Genomic DNA, 26,289 nt, shown 5'->3' with positions numbered 1-26,289 from the left:
AATTAAATTCCATTTCCCCCGGCCCACAGCAGTGTGACACAAAAGACAAAAATACACATCCAAAATTCCCAAAAATGACACCACCAAAAACATACAAACACAGAGAGAACAAAGCAAAAAAAAAAAAAAAAAAAAAAAACACAACCAGTTAACAACCAGTCCACTCAGTGCAACACAGTCCAAAAATTCCACTGTCCAGAGAACAAACGCTAGCCAGGATGACTGTCGGAACTGCCGGTCTGCATGGGCTAGCAGTTAGCTTAGCCTGCCCCGCTTCCATGTCCCGTCAGACCGCCCCTGGTGTTACCTCCTCAGGCGTAGCTCCGGTCAGGGCTGCAGTCCCTGGGCCCACAGCATGCAGCAGACCAAGCTCTCCCAGCCGATCCAGCTCCAGCCCTCCCAGCCATCAAATGAAGACCAAACAATCCTAGATGCAGACGTGGACAAAGACACCACATGGACAGCACTGGTCGAGGCCGCCACAAACGCAAGTTCATGCCACCATCTTCTACACACTGGTGCTGGGTGAGGCCGCTGCAAACGTGAATGCGCATTGCCATCTTCCCACAACAGAAGTGAAAGGGTAGACAGAGCTTACTGCCAAGAGACTTCATTGTCTTGTGGTTGGTTTGTCCTATACATGCATCTTGAGCTGGAAACTGTCTGTTTCAGTGTACCACTGGACATCAGGAGCTCTCTCCGTGGGTTGGGCACTGAGCGTCAGGTCTAAGTCTTTGACTTCAGTGGTTATTTCTTCAACTGTTTGGTCTTCTAAAGCAGACTGTAAAGCATCGTCCTCATGGAAATGTCTGAGTACTGTTTCAACCACTTGAGGGGTCGTCTTGTGTCTTCACTCTTTAGCTGTTCTTCACAGTGGATAAGATGTACAACTGGGAGACAAACAGGAAATTCTATATTCTTCTATGTGTTCACTAAGATTGCCATCTGGCCACTCGAGGAAATGCAGAAGATTGACATCTTCATCTGGAATTCTAACCTGATAGAAGATTGATGCAATGTCCACCATCATTGCTATCAGCTCTTCTCTGGTTCTTTTTACAGCCTGCTGAGGTCAGGTGGGAGGGAATTCATCTCATCTCATCTCATCTCATCTCATCTCATCTCATCTCATCTCATCATCAGCCGCTTCTCCGGGGTTGGGTCGTGGTGGCACCAAGCTAAGTAGGGCACTCCAGACGTCCCTCTCCCCAGCAATGCCCTCCAGCTCCTGCTGAGGGATCCCAAGGTGTTTCCAGGCCAGACTGGACATGTAGTCCCTCCAGCGAGTTCAGGCTCTACCCCGGGGTCTCAACACAGTAGGATGTGCCCGGAAGACCTCCAAAGGAGGGCGCCCAGGAGGCATCCTAGTCAGATGCCCGAACCACCTCAAATCAAATACTGTGTTGCTCCCTAACAAAGTAAAGTAAAGGGGAAAAGGTACAAAATGGACTTTTCCAAGTAGGCATACAACACAGTTTGCAAAGAAACAAAAACAAACAGAATAACAAAAATTGCCTTTTAGCTTCTGGCTCTCACATTGTGTGTTTGTGTGTCTAACGTGTGCTTTCATGTATAATGTGTGTTTGTGTGCAGCCTTGTCTTCCTGGCTCCGTGGACCCTCAGGAGCCTCCTTACCTGCCAGATCAAAACTTCTTCCTGATTCCAGAGGGAGTGAGACCAGTTCTAAAGACTTTCAGAGTAGAGGTACACACACACTCTCTCTCTCTCTCTCTCTCTCTCTCTCTCTCTCTCTCTCTCTCTCTCTCTCTCTCTCTCTCTCTCTCTCTCTCTCTCTCTCTCTCTTCTAAAGACCTTCGGGACAGAGGTGCACACACACTTTATTTTGTGTGTGTGTGTTTTGAGCAGGTCCTGTTTTGGGGTGTCAGAGACTTGAAGCGGGTGCAGCTGTTTGAGGTGGAGCGCCCCCTGGTGAGGGTGGAGTGTGGTGGTCAGCAGCTGGAGTCAGAGGAGATCATCAGCTATAAGACTCATCCCAACTTCAGCCAGCTGGTTGGATATTTCCATGTGGTAAGCTGATGTGGTGTACTGATGGTAGTACTTATATAATAGTTACAGCAGTGCTAGTGGTAGTAGTAGTAGTTGTTGTTGTAAGTAGTTGTAGTAGTAGTAGTAGTAGTCATGGTGGTCATAGCAGTAGTAGTTGTAGTGGTAGTGGTAATAGTTGTAAGTGGGTGTAGTAGTAGTAGTCACGGTGGTAGTAGCAGCAGCAGTAGTAGTGGTGGTAGTAGTTTTAAGTAGTTGCAGTAGTAGTCATGGTGGTAGTAGCAGTAGTATTAGTTGTAAGTAGTGGTAGTAGTAGTAGTAGTAGTAGTGGTGGTAGTAGTAGTGGTAGTAGTTGTAAATAGTTGTAGTAGTAGTAGTCGCGGTGGTAGTAGTAGTAGTAGTAGTAGTGGTAGTAGTTGTAAGTAGTTGTAGGTGTAGTAATAGTAGTCGTGGTGGTAGTAGCAGTAGTAGTATTAGTAGTCGTGGTGGTAGTAGTAGTAGTAGTAGTTGTAGTAGTCGTGGTGGTAGTAGTAGTAGTAGATGTTGTTGTTGTAAGTAGTAGTAGTAGTAGTCGTGTTGCTGGTAGTAGTAGTAGTTGTCGTTGTGGTAGTAGTAGTGGTAGTAGTTGTAGTAGTAGTAGTGGTGGTGGTGGTAGTAGTAGTCGTGGCGGTAGTAGCAGCAGTAGTAATAGTAGTGGTAGTAGTTGTAAGTAGTTGTAGTAGTAGTAGAAGTAGTAGTCGTGGTGGTGGTGGTGGTGGTGGTGGTAGTAGTAGTAGTAATAGTCATGATGGTAGTAGCAGTAGTAGTAGTGGTAGTAGTTGTAAGTAAGTACTTGTAGTAGAAGTAGTAGTAGTAGTATAAATGCTGATATGAATTGGATACAAACATTAGGTAGGCTGGATAGTTAGCTGTCTGGGACCTTCCAGTGTCAACAGTCTTCTTGATATCTCTCTGAATATCAGACAGGCTTCCGTTTGGATCTCTGTGTAGACCACCAGCCTGCTTTGTTTACCTGGTCAGTTTGGATCTCTGTGTAGACCACCAGCCTGCTTTGTTTACCTGGTCAGTTTGGATCTCTGTGTAGACCACCAGCCTGCTTTGTTTACCTGGTCAGTTTGGATCTCTGTGTAGACCACCAGCCTGCTTTGTTTACCTGGTTAGTTTGGATCTCTGTGTAGACCACCAGCCTGCTTTGTTTATCTGGTCAGTTTGGATCTCTGTGTAGACCACCAGCCTGCTTTGTTTACCTGGTCAGTTTGGATCTCTGTGTAGACCACCAGCCTGCTTTGTTTACCTGGTCAGTTTGGATCTCTGTGTAGACCACCAGCCTGCTTTGTTTACCTCGTCAGTTTGGATCTCTGTGTAGACCACCAGCCTGCTTTGTTTACCTGATCAGTTTGGATCTCTGTGTAGACCACCAGCCTGCTTTGTTTACCTGGTCGGTTTGGATCTCTGTGTAGACCACCAGCCTGCTTTGTTTACCTGGTCAGTTTGGATCTCTGTGTAGACCACCAGCCTGCTTTGTTTACCTGGTCAGTTTGGATCTCTGTGTAGACCACCAGCCTGCTTTGTTTACCTGGTCAGTTTGGATCTCTGTGTAGACCACCAGCCTGCTTTGTTTACCTGGTCAGTTTGGATCTCTGTGTAGACCACCAGCCTGCTTTGTTTACCTGGTCAGTTGGGATCTCTGTGTAGACCACCAGCCTGCTTTGTTTACCTGGTCAGATAACAGTCACCTGTGTTGAAGACAACAGCAACGGGACACAAAGTTTCTTCCCATCAAAGTTAACTCAGATATCCGTACTGAGCCAAAGCAGTTCGTGTGGCACAGAAACCAGATGTGAACTCTGTCCTTTCTATCTTTTCATGAGTTCCAAAACAACACACACCAGCCACTGCAATTGTCAAAATGTGTTTAAAAGAACGCTCATCTGCTGAAACACATGTTTGAAGCTGTCGTGCATGATGCATGACAGTGATCTCAGGCTCCCGTCGTGATGGAAACAGAAGATATGGGAAAGAGTAACAGAAGCTAGGTTAAGAGGAGAGGTGGTGATCAGCAGCAGCAGTATGGTTTCATGCCATGAAAGAGCACCACAGATGTGATGTTTGCTTTGAGAATGTTGATGGAGAAGTATAGAGAAGGTCAGAAGGAGTTACATTGTGTCTTTGTGGGTTTAGAGAAAGCTTATGACAGGGTGCCGAGAGAGGAGGTGTGGTATTGTATGAGGAAGTTGGGAGTTGCAGAGAAGTATGTAGGAGTGGTGCAGGATATGTATGAGGGCAGTGTGACAGTGGTGAGGTGTGAGGTTGGAATGACAGATGGGTTCAAGGTGGAGGTGGGATTACATCAAGGATCGGCTCTGAGCCCTTTCTTGTTTGTAATGGTGATGGACAGGTTGACGGAGGAGATCAGGCAGGAGTCTCCATGGACGATGATGTTTGCGGATGACATTGTGATCTGTAGTGAGAGTAGGGTGCAGGTGGAGGAGAGCCTGGAGAGGTGGAGGTATGCACTGGAGAGAAGAGGAATGAAAGTCAGTAGGAGCAAGATGGAATACCTATGCATGAATGAGAGGGAGGACAGTGGAATGGTGAGGATGCAAGGAGTAGAGGTGAGTTTAAATACTTGGGGTCAACTGTCCAAAATAACAGGAGTGATGTGTGACAGAAGGGTACCAGCAAGAGTTAAAGGGAAGGTTTACAAGATGGTGGTGAGACCAGCTATGTTGTATGGTTTGGAGACAGTGACACTGATGAAAAGACAGGAGGTGGAGCTGGAGGTGGCAGAGATGAAGATGATAAGATTTTCATTGGGAGTGATGAAGAAGGACAGGATTAGGAACAAGTATATTAGAGGGACAGCTCAGGTTGGACGGTTTGGAGACAAAGCAAGAGAGACAAGATGGAGATGGTTTGGACATGTGTGGAGGAGAGATGCTGGGTATATTGGGAGAAGGATGCTGAATATGGAGCTGCCAGGGAAGAGGAGAAGAGGAAGGCCAAAGAGGAGGTTTATGGATGTGGTGAGGGAGGACATGCAGGTGGCTGGTGTGACAGAGGAAGATGCAGAGGACAGGAAGAGATGGAAACGGATGATCCGCTGTGGCGCCCCCTGACGGGAGCAGCTGAAAGTAGTAGTAGTAGTAGTAGTAGTAGTAGTAGTAGTAGTAGTAGTAGTAGTGGTAGTGGTAGTAGTAGATTGTGATGGGAACAGGAAGTGAGAGGTCAACACACGTTGGGTATGTTCATACCGATAAACACTTGTAAATTACAAGTTTAGCTGTTTTACAGAAACTCAAAAAAAAAAAAATCAGATTTACTGATTTCTGTGGGAAATGTCTTAATTGTGTGCACATTGGTTGGGGTTGATTTTTGGGGGACTCTTGGCTGAGCCTGGTACTTCAGAATTGTCTTGAATCATAATGTGTGGTTGTGTTGGGTTACCCACACTATGGCTTTAGTACACACTCTGCACTACTCAGTTTTAGCACACTTCATTAAAATGCTCAAGCATGAAACTATGGTATACAGAAAATACCAGGATGTTATTTTTGCCAAAATATCTGTTATGAATGGACTGGACACTGTTCAGTAAGAAGATGGCGTCTGCATGGCGTTCAGGTTGTTAGAGCCTTATCTTCTGTTGCTTCAGCTGGTTGATAGTATATACAGTGCATAGTAAACACATTTTGATGGACAGTATGTGCTAAACAGTATGTAGTACTTGTAGTATGCGATATATTGTATTAGTCTGTTGTAAATAGCAGAGTATTTGGACACAGGGTGTTTCTTCTCTCTGTATTTCTTTCCTCTCCCTTCATCTTGTGCTATCAGGAGCTGCCGGAGCAGGCTTACCTCCACCCTCCATTGACATTGTCTGTGGTGGAACGACGGGCGTTTGGACGCACTGCGCTGGTCGGGACCCACGTCGTCCAGAGTCTTATGGCCTATGCCCCCCCTGAGCTGGGGGAGGAGCTAGAGCAGGAAGAGGAGGAGCTTAAACCACTTGGTAAGAAAAGACGTAGTGCCTATTAGTGGTGTGGAAGGCAGCAGCAGAAAAAAGAGGTAACCACGTGACGACAGTCACAGGTGTGATATCTTGGACTTCTGGGTCATGGCGGGGTGAAGACGCCTTTCCAAAGCTCCCCTCGTCTTCTGTATAATTTATTCCTTTAAAACACGCTTTTAAAAAAAAACATAAACCTGCGCCGTTTCATAACTATCAGTGTTATGATCGTTACGGTCATTGTTTGACCTGTAACAGTGTCTACCAAAAGCGGCAGGGTTAAAAACACCAACTAGACCTCGCCACCTAAACCATGTGCGAGCGGGCTAACGGCTGACATGGCTAGCTTAGACCTGGCACAGATCCTGAAGGACTTGGGAGAGGGTATCCGAGCTGACGTGGCGGCAGTGGAGGAGGAAATATTAGCAGAGTTACCTTCTTCTGTATCAGTCCTCCAAGCTACTGTCTCTGCAAATGGCGGAAAAATGGCAGATATTTTAACCGCTCTGACAAACGTGGACGGGAGAGTCACGGAGCTTGAAAAGCCACATATGGCTCTGAAGGAAGAGGACGTCAAGCTACAAACCAAGCTGGACACTCTAGAAAACCGCTCCAGGAGGAACAACATTAAGGTGACTGGACTAGAGGAGAAAATGTAAGGAAACCACCCCTCTGCCTTCATGGAAAAGTTCCTGACCGAAGTCTTCAGGGGGGGGGGCGCTTTACTCGACCTCCTGTGGTGGACCGCACTCACCGGACCCTGAGACCGCCGCTGTGGACAGGTCCTCCGCGGGCTATGGTGGTTCGTATGCCTTATTTCCAGGCTAAGGAGCAGATCCTGCGGATGTCATGGGAGAGAGGACAGCTAACTTATTGAGGAAACAAGTCCAGTTTCTACCCTGACCTCGGTGCTGATGTATTACACAGAGAGCTAGCTGCCTCCTACCGGTGAAGAAACAACCCTTAATCGTACTCTGTACCCTGGTATAATGCTGTGTACTTAATCGTACTCTGTACCCTGGTATAATGCTGTGTACTTAATCGTACTCTGTACCCTGGTATAATGCTGTGTACTTAATCGTACTCTGTACCCTGGTATAATGCTGTGTATTTTACAGTGCAACCTAGGACATCATGAGCATGGTTAGGAATAGTGGTGGAAAGGTCAGTTTTATTTCTTGGAATGTGAAATCTCTAAATCAGTCAGTGAAGAGGAATAACGTACAGGCACATCTGGATCAACTGGGGGCAGGAGTAGCCTTCCTTCAAGAGACACACTTACGTAGGGCAGATGTTTTAAGAATCCAGAGGAGCTGGGTAGGGAAAGTATGTCATTCCAAGTTTGATTCCAAGGCCAGAGGCACAGCTATTCTTGTACACAAAAGTATTTCTTTTGAAAGTGACAGAATAATCGCAGACCCAAATGGCAGCTTTGTTATCGTCACAGGACAGCTTTTCAATAAGCGGGTTGTCCTTGCCAGTGTATATGCTCCCAACTAGGATGACTGTGCTTTTATTAATTCCTTTTTTCTTCTAATCCTGATATTAATAATCATCACCTAGTTATTGGGGGTGACTTCAACTGTGTCCTCTGCCCCAAACTCGATAGATCTTCATCCAAACCTGCACCCCTAACTAAAATGGCTACGGATATAGAGCTGTGGTGATTACATTTCCCTACAGGTCGGGTTTTTGCCTTCTTTTTGACTGTTCACCTTACTTTCTCTAGAATTGACTACTTTATTTTAGATGCAAAACTTCTGCCTTCTTCTAGTCCTCCCACCTATCATAGCATAGTGATTTCTGATCACAGTCCTCTGTCCTTTGAATTAGACTTCCCTGGTGTACCCGCCCCATTCAAAATATGGCGCCTGAACCCTCTCCTTCTTTCTGATGGTACTTTTGTGAAATACATCCAAACACAAATTCACTTTTTATAGAGACCAATGCATCTTTGGAAATATCCCATAGCATCAGATGGGAGGCGCTAAAAGCATACTTACGTGGACAGATTATTGGTTATGCGTCAGATACAAAAAAAAAGAAAAAGAAAAAAAGGTGGCCAAATTAAAAGGTCTCATTTCGTAACTAGATAGCCAATATGCCTTGACTCCTTCCCCAGAATTATACCAAAAGCAAATTCGTCCGCAGACAGAATTTGATTTGGCCTCTACCTCATCAGCAGAACAATTGCTGTTAAAATCTAAGCATACATTTTATGAATTCAGTGACAAAGCAGGAAGGTTTCTTGCTCACCAAGCCCGGCAAATGGCAGCTTCACGCCAAATATACCAATTTAATTGTGGCATTCTATGCTAATTTATACTCATCTGAATATGAAAATGATGTTTCTAAATCAGACTTTTTTTTGGAGAATTTAATCTTACCAACCCTTAATGACTTTGAGAGAGGTGATCTTGATAGCCCCTTGACATTGGAGGAGGTCTCAGAAGCAATCAAAAGTATGCAATCTGGTAAATCCCCAGGACCAGATGGATTCCCAGTGGAATTTTTCAAGAAATTCACAAAGGAGTTATCTCCATTTTTATTGTCTATGTTTACTGAATCCTTTTCAAATGGGAACCTCCCCCGAAACCCTGAATCAGGCCTCTATTTGTCTGCTGCATAAAAAGTGCAAGGACCCTCTTGCTGTGTGAATCATATAGACCAATTTCTGTTCTAAATGAGGATTATAAAGTCCTTGCCAAATCCCTTGTTAGACGGCTCGAGAATGTTCCTCCTGATCTGGTACTGCCTGACCCAACTGGCTTTATTAGAAACAGGCATTCCTACTTTAATATTCGTAGGCTCTTTGAGATTATCTACACTCACACTCGGTCGAATATTCCTGAGCTTGTGATATCCTTAGACGCCGAGAAGGTTTTTGATCGGGTGGAGAGGGAACATTTATTTAGGACTATGAGAAATTTTGGATTTGGTAATGACTATATATCATGGGTTAAACTATTATACACATCCCCCTTAGCTTCTGTCCATATGAATTACTTACATTCAAGATATTTCCCATTACATAGCTCCACCAGACGGGGTTGCCCTATGAGTCCCCTGCTCGTCGCGCTCGCCATCGAACCACTTGCTGCGTCTTTACATCAGTGCCAGGCCTTAGAAGGGATAAATTATCTCTTTATGCCAATGACCTCCTTTTATATATTGCCAACACATCATCTTCACTACCACATGCCCTGTCTATTTTGGAACAATTTGGAAGGTTCTCAGGTTACGAGTTGAACTTAGAAAAAAGTGAACTTTATCCTGTACACTCAGTGGCCCTCAATATCCCAACTACAGCATTTCCATTCAAGAGAGTGACATCCCACTTTAAATATCTCAGGGTGGTGGTACCTTGCTTCTTTCATATGCAGTTTAAATTAAATTTCACATCTCTGATCGGGCAGTGCAAGCAGGACATACACTGCTGTTGCTCCTTACCTCTACCACGAGCTGGCTGGATTAACCTATCTAAGATGAATATTTTTCCTAGATTTCTCTATTTGTTCCAAAGTATTCCGATTTTTATTCCTAAAAAAACGTTTTTTATCACTGGACCAAATCCTCACTGGATTTATATGGGATAGCAAAACCCCACGTATTCGTAAGTCATTTCTATCAAGGTTAGGAGGTATGGCCATGCCTCACTTTCTTCACTGTTATTGGGCTAGCAATATCAAAAACATTAAAATGTGGGCCAGGAATGATGCAGAAGCTCCAGTCTGGGTAAAATTGGAATCTTTTAAATTGAAACTCCCATCCTTAATCTCGGCCCCTTTACCACTTACAGAGGATAAACAGAATTATAATTATAATTCTGTTTATCCTCTTTCAATGTTGTGTTGTGTAAATTGTGTAAACACATCCATTGCACGTTGTCTGTCTTGGGAGAGAGATCCCTCCTCTGTTGCTCTCCCTGAGGTTTCATCCTATTGTTCCTCCCTGTTAAAGTTTTTTTTAGGGCGTTGTTCCTTATCCAATGAGAGGGTCTAAGGACAGGGTGTTGTGTTGCTGTACAGCCCACCGAGGCAAATTTGTAATTTGTGATATTGGGCTATACAAATAAAATTGACCACTTAGTGCTGGCTCTTTTGAAAATCCTGTAGTTACCCATACATTAGAGATCTGGGTACAGTTTCACAAATGTTTTGGGTTGCAGAATGCTTCACTTTGGGCTCCTATTTTTGTAAATCATCTTTTCACGCCCTCTATGTCAGACCTGGCTTTTCACGCCCTCTATGTCAGACCTGGCTTTTCACCCCCTCTATGTCAGACCTGGCTTTTCACGCCCTCTATGTCACACCTGGCTTTTCACCTCCTCTATGTCAGACCTGGCTTTTCACGCCCTCTATGTCACACCTGGCTTTTCACCCCCTCTATGTCACACCTGGCTTTTCACCTCCTCTATGTCAGACCTGGCTTTTCACCCCCTCTATGTCAGACCTGGCTTTTCACGCCCTCTATGTCACACCTGGCTTTTCACCTCCTCTATGTCAGACCTGGCTTTTCACCCCCTCTATGTCAGACCTGGCTTTTCACGCCCTCTATGTCACACCTGGCTTTTCACCCCCTCTATGTCACACCTGGCTTTTCGGGCCTGGCATGGGAATGGCATTAGAGTTGTTAAAGATTTATATATAAACTGAGTATTTGCATCATTTGAACAATTATCAGAAAAGTATGCTCTGCCACAGTCCCATTTCCCCCCCAATACCTTCAGGCTAGGCACTTTGTACAAAAAGGCTACCACCCTTTCCCAGAGCAACCTCCAAGCACCCCCTTAGATGCTCTTTTAGGATCTAATACTAGTCTCAAAGGGGCCATCTCCTGGATATATGATGTAATTAACGCTATTAACCCACAATCTCTAAACAACCTAAGGACAATTTGGGAACAAGGCCTAGGCCTGTCTTTGGCGAGGACCAGTGGACCTCAGTTCTCGACCTAGTACACTCCTCATCTCTTTGTGCTAGACACGATCTAATACAATTCAAGATAGTTCATCGTCTTCATCTAACTAAGGAGAAACTGGCAAGGATATACCCAAACATTGATCCTACCTGTGATCGATGTAAGACTACCACTGCAAACTGGTGTCACATGTTTTGGTCATGCTTAAGACTTCAGACTTTTTGGGAAAAGGTCCTTTAATCCCTTAGTGACATGTATAATATGACAATTGTACCTCAGCCCATTATTGCCCTGTTTGGATTGAGGCCAGAGGATGCAGTGTGGTCAACTACTGTGTTAGCTCATCGTCTCGTCCTCCTCAGTTGGAAAAGAGCAGTGCCACCATCCCGTACAAGATGGCTTAAAGGATGATGTTTTACCTGAAGCTTGAAAAAAATCACAATTACACTGAAGGGAAATGCAAATAAATTTGAAAGAGTCTGGAGGCCTTTCTTTACCTACTATGATAACCTAACCCAAATAACAGACTGGGACAGTTCATCACCTCATCACTTCTTGGTTGGAGCAGAACTGTAGCAGTCTAATTAAGAAATAGTTTAAAAAGAGAAAAATTAGTGTTTTTTTATTTTTATTAATTAATTTTTTTCTTTTCTCCCTTGTCTGTGTTGATGTGAATGAGGTCATTGCATATCTGTCATATATTTATTTGTACTTGATGTCATTTCGGAGGATGTTGGGGGTGGGGGGTGGAGACATGTTAGGGAGCAGGGGAGGGATGGGAATTATACTGGATTTTTTTCATATGTTGATTCTGTGATTTGTAAAATGCAAAATCCAATAAATATAAGTTTAAAAAAACGGGTGTAATATCTTGGAGGGAAGCTTGGTGGCATTTAGCAAGAACAGAACCAACATAACTATGGATGGCTTGAGGTCTGATAGTGAATTTGCCGATGCGCTATATAAACTCGACCTGAGATCTGATCAGTGTGACTTTAAAGATTATGTGCACTTTGGTGCATGTAATTTCTTTATTGTAAAGGTTTCTCCCTGTTAAAGGATTTTTTAGAAAGTTGTTCCTTATCCAGGGCCTGTGATGGTCTGGTGGCCTGTCCAGGGTGTCCCCCCGCCTGCCGCCCAATGACTGCTGAGATAGGCTCCAACATCCCCACGACCCTGAGAGCAGGATAGGCAGTTTGGGTAATGGATGGATGGATGGATTTAAAGATGAAGTTGAACAGGAACTTAGATGTAAACTTAAAGACAACCAGCTCTTCGTCCTGGAGCAGAGAGAAGTTGTAAAAACCTTTCTCTAAAGATTAACAAGAGCCTTCGTACTGACAGTGTCAGTGGCAAATTACTGAAGTCCTAGGCCAGGCAATTAAGTTCTATCTTTTATGATATCTCTCAACAGTATTATATCTATAGATTCATATTTCAACTCATATTGTGTTGGTCTGACATGCTGGACTCAACATGGGGCTCTGATTCCCCCATTTGATGGAGGCAGTTTGGAGGGGGTTCATGGTAGTGAACGTATTACCTCAGACATAAGGAACAGCATTTATTTTCTGCCTCAAGGTGGCTGTTGAGTTCCACCATCCTGGGCCCATACCAACATGTTTCCAGCTCCAGAAATGTAAAATTTAAGTACCTCTTTCATAACACCAGAATGTGGGGAAAGAAGGTACCTTACTACACATGTATGAAAGTGCATATATGTTCTCTAGCATGTTCTCTGGTATGTTCTCTGTTCTCTGGCATGTTTGTTCTCTGGCAGCCTGGTCCAAGTGGACCCCAACCATTTCCTGACCTTTCCATGGTTGGGGTCCCCTTGTCTCCTTAGAGGGAAGGGTCACTGCAGATCAATGCAAAGTTATTCTGAGTGACCACCTTTACATCCAGGATGACAATGACCCCATCCCCAGGTCACGAGGGGTAGCTTGATGGTTTGATGAGGATGAACATGATGTAAATCATCTGCTATGGCCTTCACAGTCACCACATCGCAACCCAACTGAACACCTATGGGAGAATTTGGACCAACGTGGACCAACCACCAAATACCAAATGAGGGAATATCTTTTTTAGGCTCCAGCATCCCTGCGACTCTGAGACTAGGATAAGGGGTTTGGATAATGGATGGATGGATGGTGTCCATCCCTCCAGTCGAGTTCAGATACTTGTAGACTCTATGACAAGGAGCACTGAAGCACTTCTTGAGGCTCGTGGTGGCCGAACACCTTACTAACACACTTTATGTTGTTTTTTTTCCCTTAGTTTTTCTGAGGGCTGGTGAAAGGTGTCAGGAATGAGGGTGGGGGAGTGAACCGACCCTGAAGACAGTCCCTTTCTCCTCAATATTGAGGACAAAGTCACTCAGTGTGAGGGAGGATGGCTGGACGAAGGGGGAGGGCTGATTAGAGAGGAGACGATGCAGAACAGTTGGAACAGATTTGTCTCTCTGATGGTCTACCTGTTTGTCTCTTTCTATTGATGTGTGTCTCCGTCTCTCTCAGCGATGAAGAAGCCCCTGGTTAAAGTTACTGCTCTGTCCACAGTGAAGAACATAGGGCTGCACAGCCTGTCAATCAAACAGTCCAAGATTCCCATCAACCCCCTGAACCTGGTCTCTGTATGTACCTCGTCTCTTCTCTTGTCTTCTCTTGTCTTGTCTTGTCTTCTCTTCTCGCCTCTCTTCTATCTGTTGGTGATAGAACTTGGTGTTGCAGTCTTACACTAAAACATGGGTTAATATTTCATATACTGACTCACAGGACAATTTAATCTTTAAACATTTAATCTGACACCAGGACTTTGTGAATAACATATGACTCCACCCTTTTAGGCTCCTCTGAAAAAGCTGAGGAAGAAAGGGGAGGAGCTTGAGGAGGAAGCGCCAGAGAAGGAGGAACTTGATTGGTGGTCAAAGTATTACGCATCACTGGCAGAACTTGAGCGACAGGTGAGAGAGTCTACTGTTCAGTAGAGCTCATGTGTAGAACATTCATGTCAGTCTGTTTGTCCCACTCACCCAATTTAATTCAAAACACCAGCACCTACATAGGACACACACTGGTACAGTAACACCAGCACCTACATAGGACACACAGTGGTCCAGTAACACCAGCACCTACATAGGACATACACTGGTACAGTAACACCAGCACCTACATAGGACACACAGTGGTCCAGTAACACCAGCACCTACATAGGACACACAGTGGTACAGTAACACCAGCACCTACATAGGACACACAGTGGTACAGTAACACCAGCACCTACATAGGACACACAGTGGTACAGTAACACCAGCACCTACATAGGACACACAGTGGTCCAGTAACACCACCACCTACATAGGACACACACTGGTCCAGTAACACCAGCACCTACATAGGACACACAGTGGTCCAGTAACACCACCACCTACATAGGACACACACTGGTACAGTAACACCAGCACCTACATAGGACACACAGTGGTCCAGTAACACCACCACCTACATAGGACACACACTGGTTCAGTAACACCAGCACCTACATAGGACATACACTGGTACAGTAACACCAGCACCTACATAGGACACACAGTGGTCCAGTAACACCAGCACCTACATAGGACACACAGTGGTACAGTAACACCAGCACCTACATAGGACACACAGTGGTACAGTAACACCAGCACCTACATAGGACACACAGTGGTACAGTAACACCAGCACCTACATAGGACACACAGTGGTCCAGTAACACCACCACCTACATAGGACACACACTGGTCCAGTAACACCAGCACCTACATAGGACACACAGTGGTACAGTAACACCAGCACCTACATAGGACACACACTGGTACAGTAACACCAGCACCTACATAGGACACACACTGGGTACAGTAGCACCAGCACCTACATAGGACTCACACTGGTACAGTAACACCACCACCTACATAGGACACACACTGGTACAGTAACACCAGCACCTACATAGGACACACACTGGGTACAGTAACACCAGCACCTACATAGGACACACACTGGTACAGTAACACCAGCACCTACATAGGACACACACTGGGTACAGTAGCACCAGCACCTACATAGGACACACTGGTACAGTAACACCACCACCTACATAGGACACACGCTGGTACAGTAACACCAGCACCTACATAGGACACACACAGGTACAGTAACACCAGCACCTACATAGGACACACACTGGTACAGTAACACCACCACCTACATAGGACACACACTGGTACAGTAACACCACCACCTACATAGGACACACACCGGTACAGTAACACCAGCACCTACATAGGACACACACCGGTACAGTAACACCAGCACCTACATAGGACACACACTGGTACAGTAACACCACCACCTACATAGGACACACACTGGTCCAGTAACACCAGCACCTACATAGGACACACAGTGGTCCAGTAACACCACCACCTACATAGGACACACACTGGTACAGTAACACCAGCACCTACATAGGACACACAGTGGTACAGTAACACCACCACCTACATAGGACACACAGTGGTCCAGTAACACCAGCACCTACATAGGACATACACTGGTACAGTAACACCAGCACCTACATAGGACACACACCGGTACAGTAACACCAGCACCTACATAGGACACACAGTGGTCCAGTAACACCAGCACCTACATAGGACATACACTGGTACAGTAACACCAGCACCTACATAGGACACACAGTGGTACAGTAACACCAGCACCTACATAGGACACACAGTGGTCCAGTAACACCAGCACCTACATAGGACACACAGTGGTCCAGTAACACCACCACCTACATAGGACACACACAGTGGTCCAGTAACACCACCACCTACATAGGACACACACCGGTACAGTAACACCACCACCTACATAGGACACACAGTGGTCCAGTAACACCAGCACCTACATAGGACACACAGTGGTCCAGTAACACCACCACCTACATAGGACACACACTGGTCCAGTAACACCAGCACCTACATAGGACACACAGTGGTCCAGTAACACCACCACCTACATAGGACACACACTGGTCCAGTAACACCAGCACCTACATAGGACACACAGTGGTCCAGTAACACCACCACCTACATAGGACACACACTGGTCCAGTAACACCAGCACCTACATAGGACACACAGTGGTCCAGTAACACCAGCACCTACATAGGACACACAGTGGTACAGTAACACCACCACCTACATAGGACACACAGTGGTCCAGTAACACCAGCACCTACATAGGACACACAGTGGTCCAGTAACACCAGCACCTACATAGGACACACAGTGGTCCAGTAACACCACCACCTACATAGGACACACAGTGGTCCAGTAACACCAGCACCTACATAGGACACACAGTGGTCCAGTAACACCAGCACCTACATAGGACACACACAGTGGTCCAGTAACACCAGCACCTACATAGGACACACAGTGGTCCAGTAACACCACCACCTACATAGGACACACACTGGTCCAGTAACACCACCACCTACATAGGACACACAGTGGTACAGTAACACCACCACCTACATAGGACACACAGTGGTCCAGTAACACCAGCAGATTCTGGACTGTAGCTGTAGCTTTAAATAACGAAAGCATCAACGGAAGCAAACGTGTGCAGTTTGTAGGATGTGCAGGTGTATCAGTCACAAGCTATCGAAGACAGTTCATTGAATCATGGCTGTCATAAAGACTCCTCTCACAAAACTGAGATGGACATGTTTGACCTTCACGTTTCTGTCTCTTTCTCTCCAGGCTACTCTGGCAGAGGAAGTGGAAGAACAAGCAGAAGCAGGTAGTAGAGACAGGCAGACATGTCGACACGCCGGCAGACAGACTGTCTGTCCGTTTCCTCCTAATGAAGGTGTGTTTGTTCCAGATGGGGGTGACCTCACTATGGCCTCCATAGAGGAGGAGGAGGAAGCAGTGGTGGTGGAGATGGAGCCTCCCAAACCCAAACGGAAGAAGATTGCCACTTTGCAGGTCAGAGGTCACACACAGAGGTCACATTTCATTATTTAATTGACAGAGAACTTCTGTAACCATGACAGCAAGGACTACTAGCGTTACTACTTACCAGGAGTTCAAGGGTCAGAACTAAAGCACCTTGTTAAGAGAGATAAGAAATCTTCCTGTCATGGGAGAATGATGATGTGCTGTATTACATTTGTATGTATACAAGCTGTAGAAGTGACCTTATTGTCCAGGTGGCGTAGCGGTCTATTCTGTTGCCTACCAACATGGGGATCGTCGGTTCAAATCCCGTGTTACCTCCGGCCTGGCCGGGCGTCCCTACAGACACAATTGGTCATGTCTGTGGGTGGGAAGCCGGATGTGGGTATGTGTCCTGGTCACTGCACTAGCGCCTCCTCTGGTCGGTCGGGGTGCCTGTTCGGGGGGGAGGGGGAACTGGGGGGAATAGCGTGATCCTCCCACGCACTACGTCCCCCTGGTGAAACTCCTCACTGTCAGGTGAACATGTATGGGAGGAGGCATGTGGTAGTCTGCAGCCCTCCCCGGATCAGCAGAGGGGGTGCAGCAGAGACCGGGACGGCTCGGAAGAGTGGGGCAATTAGCCAAGAACAATTTGGGAGAAAAAGAGTAAAAATAAACAAAACAAAAAAGAAATGAACTTATTGATCATGGATGTAATGTGTGTGTGTGTGTGTGTGTGTGTGTGTGTGTGTGTGTGTGTGTGTGTGTGTGTGTGTGTGTAGTTGTACAGTACTGATCTGGAGTCAGAGTTCAGTCAGTTTCAGGATTGGTTGCAGATCTTCCCTCTTTATAAAGGCAGAGCCAATGCTGACGATGAGGAAGATGATGAAGAGGAGAGATTAATGGGAAAATACAAGGTGCTGTTTTATCATTATGGTGTTTGTATGTTAGTCTGTCAATTATACTGCTTCATATGGTATTATACTGCTTCATATGGTATTATACTGCTTTATATGGTATTATACTGCTTTATATGGTATTATACTGCTTCATATGGTATTATACTGCTTCATATGGTGTTATACTGGTTTATATGGTATTATACTGCTTCATGTGGTATTATACTGCTTCATATGGTATTATACTGCTTTATATGGTATTATACTGCTTCATATGGTATTATACTGCTTCATATGGTGTTATACTGGTTTATATGGTATTATACTGCTTCATGTGGTATTATACTGCTTCATATGGTATTATACTGCTTCATATGGTATTATACTGCTTTATATGGTATTATACTGCTTCATATGGTATTATACTGCTTCATATGGTATTATACTGCTTTATATGGTATTATACTGCTTTATATGGTATTATACTGCTTCATATGGTATTATACTGCTTCATATGGTGTTATACTGGTTTATATGGTATTATACTGCTTCATGTGGTATTATACTGCTTCATATGGTATTATACTGCTTTATATGGTATTATACTGCTTCATATGGTATTATACTGCTTCATATGGTGTTATACTGGTTTATATGGTATTATACTGCTTCATGTGGTATTATACTGCTTCATATGGTATTATACTGCTTCATATGGTATTATACTGCTTTATATGGTATTATACTGCTTCATATGGTATTATACTGCTTCATATGGTGTTATACTGGTTTATACTGGTTTATATGGTATTATACTGCTTCATATGGTATTATACTGCTTTATGTGGTATTATACTGGTTCATATGGTATTATACTGCTTTATATGGTATTACACTGCTTTATGTGGTATTATACTGGTTTATATGGTATTATACTGCTTCATATGGTATTATACTGCTTCATATGGTATTATACTGCTTCATATGGTATTATACTGCTTCATATGGTATTATACTGCTCCATATGGTATTATACTGCTTCATATGGTATTATACTGCTCCATATGGTATTATACTGCTTCATATGGTATTATACTGCTTTATATGGTATTATACTGCTTTATGTGGTATTATACTGCTTTATATGGTATTATACTGCTTTATATGGTATTATACTGCTCCATATGGTATTATACTGCTTTATATGGTATTATACTGCTTCATATAGTATTATACTGCTTTATATGGTATTATACTGCTTCATATGGTATTATACTGCTTTATATGGTATTATACTGCTTCATATGGTATTATACTGCTTTATAAACTTTATTTTCCAATTTTCAAGTTTTTTTGGAACAGGTATACAAAGCACACGAACAACAACAACAACAACAACAACAACAAAAATAAACATGCAGGAATCCCCCCTCCCCCCCCAAGGCTAAAAAAAAAAAGGACTACGCAGGGATTTCTTATTCCAATTCCACATAATAACCATATTTTTGAAGACAATATAAAGTTGTACACATATATCTATAAGTATTTTCGTTACAACCAGGTAAATAAAAAGGTACATTCAATAAAAGGGAAACCCTTCAATAAAGTCTATGAAAGGACTCCAGTTCAAAGTAAAGTTTTTGCGGGTTTTACATATTTTATATCGGAGCTTTTCTAAAGGTAGAAAGGACAGCACCTCCCTCAACCACTGCAAAAGTGATGGCGCTTTATTCGACTTCCAGTTAAATAGGATAAGTCTGCGTGCTAATAATGAGGCAAATGCTAGAGCATTTGCCTGCTCTGTTGTGACCTTACAGTTAGGGGGCGGTATGCCAAAGACGGCTGTGTGAAAATCAGGGGTTATGGTCAGTTTACAGATATGTGAGAATACATTAAATATCTGTCCCCAATAACTGTTGAGGGAGGGGCATGCCCAGAACATGTGTCCCACCGAGGCTGGACTATGACTGCACCTCGGGCAGCCAGGGTCTGTGGTGGGGAAGATTCTGGCAAGCTTGTCCCCCGAGTAGTGAAGACAGTGAAGCACCTTAAACTGAATTAACCCATGTCGTATACACAATGAGGACGTATGAATACGAGTTAAGCTGTCCCGCCATGCCTCTTCAGAAAGCTCTCCACCCAGATCTCTCTCCCATGCAGTTTTTGTTTTGTCCCAGGACATCTGTTTCAATCCCCGTATCAGTGTGTAAATTATAGAGACCCGCTCTTTCCCAAAGGGATCCTTCTCTAGAATAACATCTAATTGGCTCCTGGGTGGCAGATACGGAAATGAGGGAAACACTTTCTTGGCAAAACTACGGATTTTAAGGTATCTAAAAAAAGGGGATCTGGGTATGTTATGGTCTTTGGTAAGTGTTTCAAATGAGGCGAATGTTCCATCTTTAAATAGATCACAGAAAAACACTAGTCCATTTCTATGCCAAAGTTGAAATGCGTTATCTAACACAGATGGCAAGAAGAATTGATTATTTGCTACTGGAAAAAGACCGCTAGCAAAATGCCTCCTAAACTGGAGCCATATCCTAAGTGAAGCTTTAACCACTGGGTTTGTTATTTGTATGTTACGATTATGTGGTAGTGGAGAGGTGAATATCGGTAGAGGATTGGATAAGAGTTCCACATGAACCCAATCTGTACCCTGTTGATTCTCATATGTAAATGCCCAATGTAAAAGTTTTACAATGTTCGCAGCCCAGTAGTAACAAATAAAGTTAGGCAAACCTAATCCCCCTGTCTCCTTAGGGACCTCCAAGTATATTTTCTTCATCCTGGGGTTTGAATTGTTCCAGATGAATGATGAAATTAATCTATCTAATTGTTGAAAAGTTGTCTTAGGTATGAATATGGGAATCATTTGGAAAAGATAGAGAAATCTGGGTAAGACTGTCATTTTAACTATATTAATGCGGCCCGCTAATGAAATTGGTAGCGTTGACCACTTTTTAAAATCTTGTTTTGTTCGTTCTATTAGTGTTTTAAAGTTATGGTTATATAACCTCCCCATTGTATGAGTGACTTTGATTCCTAAATATGTAAATACATTTTGTTCAAGTTTGAATGGAAAGCTAGAGTAGTCTCTATCAGTGTGGTTAATCGGAAAAAGCAAGCTCTTTGAATAGTTTATCTTATAACCTGACAGGCGACCAAAGTTATCCAGGGTAAGTAATAGTCTTGGTATGGATTCTATTGGGTTGGATATATATAACAACAGGTCATCTGCATAAAGTGATACCTTATGCAATGTACCACCTCGTGAGATACCTTTAATGCCATCCTCTGCCCTAAGAGCTATAGCGAGTGGCTCAATTGCCAAATCGAACAAGTAAGGAGAGAGGCTGCAGCCCTGTCTGCAGCCCCTATGGAGTGAAAAATAATCAGAAATAATATTATTCGTCCGCACTGCGGCTGTCGGTGAGCAATACAATATTTTAACCCACGCTAGGAATGTGAAACCAAAGCCAAACCTTTCTAGAACAGCAAATAGATATTGCCATTCGATGCGGTCAAATGCCTTCTCAGCATCTAAAGAAATCACTACTTCGACCAGAATGTCTTTTGATCACCATGTTACTAACCTTGTCCAATCCTGTTTTCTTCAGCTATGAAATATTGCAAAAATCAGAAATAGTTTGTCTTTTTAGGGTATCGAATTATTAATTCACACTTTCATTTTGTCCCGTCTAGATTACTGTAACTCCCTTTACTCTGGCCTCAACCAAGCTACTTTAAGTCATCTACAGCTGGTTCAGAATGCAGCTGCTAGATTACTAACCAGAACTAGACTACTAACTAGACTACTAACTAGAACTAGACTACTAACTGGAACTAGACTACTAACTAGACTACTAACTAGAACTAGACTACTAACTAGAACTAGCCATAGGTCCCATATTACCCCTGTTCTTGCATTCCTCCATTGGCTTCCCGTAAAATTCAGAATAACCTATAAGATCTTACTGACTACATTTAAAGCGCTGCATGGTCTTGCCCCCAGTTATATTTCTGATCTTCTCATTCCTCATTCCACTTCCCGAACACTCCGATCCTCAAACCTCGGTCTTTTATCCATTCCTCACTCCAACTGCACAACAAAAGGTGACCGCACCTTTGCAGTTTTAGCCCCAAGCCTCTGAATAATCTCCCCCAATCCTTTAGATTTGCTGAATCTTTGGACTGTTTTAAGCGGCTTCTAAAACCCATCTTTCCGGACAAGCCTTTTTATACACCCCCCCCCCCCCCGACTTCTGTTGTGTTTCATTTTTTGTTTGGTCTGTTACTCCCTATGCCATGTTTTATATTCATTCAATTTATTTTGTGTATTTACTCATATTTTTCTGATAGAGTGTAAAGCACTTTGTAACTGTGTGTTTTTCTTTTTTCTTTTTTCTTTTTTACTTAGTTTTTATTTCAATTTCGACAACTTATGCAACCGAATTCAGAAATTTGTCTGCTGTTTTTGTTCCATTTTTTTCAGCGGTGCCTATATGGTTTACAGATAATTTAACAAAAGGGAGTTAAAAAAAACTAAAAAACATTTACTTCACCTTGAACTGTTAGTCGTAATGGCGGTGTAAATGAAAGACATCAATAATTAAAAAAGGAAAGGAGGGGTCGGGGTCAGGGAGGGGAGGGCAGTTATGCATGAATGTGTGTAGTGGTATGGGTGTGTGTGTGTATATGCTTCAGATAAGGGGAATTGAGATAACTGTGTTTTTAAAAGTGCTATATAAATAAAATTTTACTTATACTGATTTTTATATTGTAAATGTAGTATCATACTTGTTTATAAGTGGTTCCTATGGTAGTGTATATGTGGTATCATACTTGTTTATAAGTGGTTCATATGGTAGTATATATGTGGTATCATACTTGTTTATAAGTGGTTCATGTGGTAGTGTATATGTGGTATCATACTTGTTTATATGTGGTTCATATGGTAGTGTATATGTGGTATCATACTTGTTTATAAGTGGTTCATATGGTAGTGTATATGTGGTATCATACTTGTTTATATGTGGTTCATGTGGTAGTGTATATGTGGTATCATACTTGTTTATAAGTGGTTCATATGGTAGTATATATGTGGTATCATACTTGTTTATATGTGGTTCATAGGGTAGTGTATATGTGGTATCATACTTGTTTATATGTGGTTCATATGGTAGTGTATATGTGGTATCATACTTGTTTATAAGTGGTTCATATGGTAGTGTATATGTGGTATCATACTTGTTTATATGTGGTTCATATGGTAGTGTATATGTGGTATCATACTTGTTTATATGTGGTTCATATGGTAGTGTATATGTGGTATCATACTTGTTTATATGTGGTTCATATGGTAGTGTATATGTGGTATCATACTTGTTTATAAGTGGTTCATATGGTAGTATATATGTGGTATCATACTTGTTTATATGTGGTTCATATGGTAGTGTATATGTGGTATCATACTTGTTTATATGTGGTTCATATGGTAGTGTATATGTGGTATCATACTTGTTTATATGTGGTTCATGTGGTAGTGTATATGTGGTATCATACTTGTTTATATGTGGTTCATATGGTAGTATATATGTGGTATCATACTTGTTTATATGTGGTTCATGTGGTAGTGTATATGTGATATCATACTTGTTTATATGTGGTTCATGTGGTAGTGTATATGTGGTATCATACTTGTTTATATGTGGTTCATATGGTAGTATATATGTGGTATCATACTTGTTTATAAGTGGTTCATATGGTAGTGTATATGTGGTATCATACTTGTTTATATGTGGTTCATATGGTAGTATATATGTGGTATCATACTTGTTTATATGTGGTTCATGTGGTAGTGTATATGTGGTATCATACTTGTTTATATGTGGTTCATATGGTAGTATATATGTGGTATCATACTTGTTTATAAGTGGTTCATATGGTAGTGTATATGTGGTATCATACTTGTTTATAAGTGGTTCACATGGTAGTGTATATGTGGTATCATACTTGTTTATATGTGGTTCATATGGTAGTATATATGTGGTATCATACTAGTTTATAAGTGGTTCATGTGGTAGTGTATATGTGGTATCATACTTGTTTATAAGTGGTTCATGTGGTAGTATATCTGTGGTATCATACTTGTTTATAAGTGGTTCATATGGTAGTGTATATGTGGTATCATACTTGTTTATAAGTGGTTCATGTGGTAGTGTATATGTGGTATCATACTTGTTTATAAGTGGTTCGTGTGGTAGTGTATATGTGGTATCATACTTGTTCATAAGTGGTTCATGTGGTAGTGTATATGTGGTATCGTACTTGTTTATATGTGGTTCATATGGTAGTGTATATGTGGTATCGTACTTGTTTATATGTGGTTCATATGGTAGTGTATATGTGGCATCGTACTTGTTTATATGTGGTTCATGTGGTAGTATATATGTGGTATCATACTTGTTTATATGTGGTTCATGTGGTAGTATATATGTGGTATCATACTTGTTTATATGTGGTTCATATGGTAGTGTATATGTGGTATCATACTTGTTTATAAGTGGTTCATATGGTAGTATATATGTGGTATCATACTTGTTTATATGTGGTTCATATGGTAGTGTATATGTGGTATCATACTTGTTTATAAGTGGTTCATATGGTAGTATATATGTGGTATCATGCTTGTTTATATGTGGTTCATATGGTAGTATATATGTGGTATCATACTTATTTATAAGTGGTTCATATGGTAGTGTATATGTGGTATCATACTTGTTTATATGTGGTTCATGTGGTAGTATATATGTGGTATCATACTTGTTTATATGTGGTTCATATGGTAGTGTATATGTGGTATCATACTTGTTTATAAGTGGTTCATATGGTAGTATATATGTGGTATCATACTTGTTTATAAGTGGTTCATATGGTAGTGTATATGTGGTATCATACTTGTTTATAAGTGGTTCATATGGTAGTATATATGTGGTATCATACTTGTTTATATGTGGTTCATAGGGTAGTGTATATGTGGTATCATACTTGTTTATATGTGGTTCATATGGTAGTGTATATGTGGTATCATACTTGTTTATATGTGGTTCATATGGTAGTGTATATGTGGTATCATACTTGTTTATATGTGGTTCATATGGTAGTGTATATGTGGTATCATACTTGTTTATATGTGGTTCATATGGTAGTATATATGTGGTATCATACTTGTTTATATGTGGTTCATATGGTAGTGTATATGTGGTATCATACTTGTTTATATGTGGTTCATGTGGTAGTGTATACGTGGTATCATACTTGTTTATATGTGGTTCATATGGTAGTGTATATGTGGTATCATACTTGTTTATATGTGGTTCATATGGTAGTGTATATGTGGTATCATACTTGTTTATATGTGGTTCATATGGTAGTGTATATGTGGTATCATACTAGTTTATATGTGGTTCATATGGTAGTATATATGTGGTATCATACTTGTTTATAAGTGGTTCATATGGTAGTATATATGTGGTATCATACTTGTTTATAAGTGGTTCATATGGTAGTGTATATGTGGTATCATACTTGTTTATAAGTGGTTCGTGTGGTAGTGTATATGTGGTATCATACTTGTTCATAAGTGGTTCATGTGGTAGTGTATATGTGGTATCATACTTGTTTATATGTGGTTCATATGGTAGTGTATATGTGGTATCGTACTTGTTTATATGTGGTTCATATGGTAGTGTATATGTGGTATCGTACTTGTTTATATGTGGTTCATGTGGTAGTATATATGTGGTATCATACTTGTTTATATGTGGTTCATGTGGTAGTATATATGTGGTATCATACTTGTTTATATGTGGTTCATATGGTAGTGTATATGTGGTATCATACTTGTTTATAAGTGGTTCATATGGTAGTATATATGTGGTATCATACTTGTTTATATGTGGTTCATATGGTAGTGTATATGTGGTATCATACTTGTTTATAAGTGGTTCATATGGTAGTGTATATGTGGTATCATGCTTGTTTATATGTGGTTCATATGGTAGTATATATGTGGTATCATACTTATTTATAAGTGGTTCATATGGTAGTGTATATGTGGTATCATACTTGTTTATATGTGGTTCATGTGGTAGTATATATGTGGTATCATACTTGTTTATATGTGGTTCATATGGTAGTGTATATGTGGTATCATACTTGTTTATAAGTGGTTCATATGGTAGTATATATGTGGTATCATACTTGTTTATAAGTGGTTCATATGGTAGTGTATATGTGGTATCATACTTGTTTATAAGTGGTTCATATGGTAGTATATATGTGGTATCATACTTGTTTATATGTGGTTCATAGGGTAGTGTATATGTGGTATCATACTTGTTTATATGTGGTTCATATGGTAGTGTATATGTGGTATCATACTTGTTTATATGTGGTTCATA

The 26,289-nt window shown here is 42.0% G+C and overlaps 1 protein-coding gene across 1 annotated transcript in view; it reads left to right on the top strand.

Moving 5' to 3' along the window:
- Positions 1-26,289, top strand: part of fer1l4 (fer-1 like family member 4) — a 222,256-nt gene that overhangs the window by 144,180 nt on the left and 51,787 nt on the right. The window contains exons 26-33 of the mRNA XM_056301923.1: positions 1,594-1,704; positions 1,867-2,028; positions 5,842-6,016; positions 13,453-13,568; positions 13,782-13,898; positions 16,746-16,785; positions 16,870-16,973; positions 17,708-17,842. Coding sequence (XP_056157898.1) covers positions 1,594-1,704; positions 1,867-2,028; positions 5,842-6,016; positions 13,453-13,568; positions 13,782-13,898; positions 16,746-16,785; positions 16,870-16,973; positions 17,708-17,842 — 960 coding nt within the window. The remainder of the gene's footprint in view (positions 1-1,593; positions 1,705-1,866; positions 2,029-5,841; positions 6,017-13,452; positions 13,569-13,781; positions 13,899-16,745; positions 16,786-16,869; positions 16,974-17,707; positions 17,843-26,289) is intronic.

Source organism: Lampris incognitus, chromosome 2 (genome assembly GCF_029633865.1).
Source record: "Lampris incognitus isolate fLamInc1 chromosome 2, fLamInc1.hap2, whole genome shotgun sequence".
In the NCBI taxonomy this organism is placed as follows: Eukaryota; Metazoa; Chordata; class Actinopteri; order Lampriformes; family Lampridae; genus Lampris; species Lampris incognitus.
The sequence above is the reverse complement of the archived record's forward strand: the minus strand, read 5'-3'. Positions and strand labels throughout refer to the sequence as shown.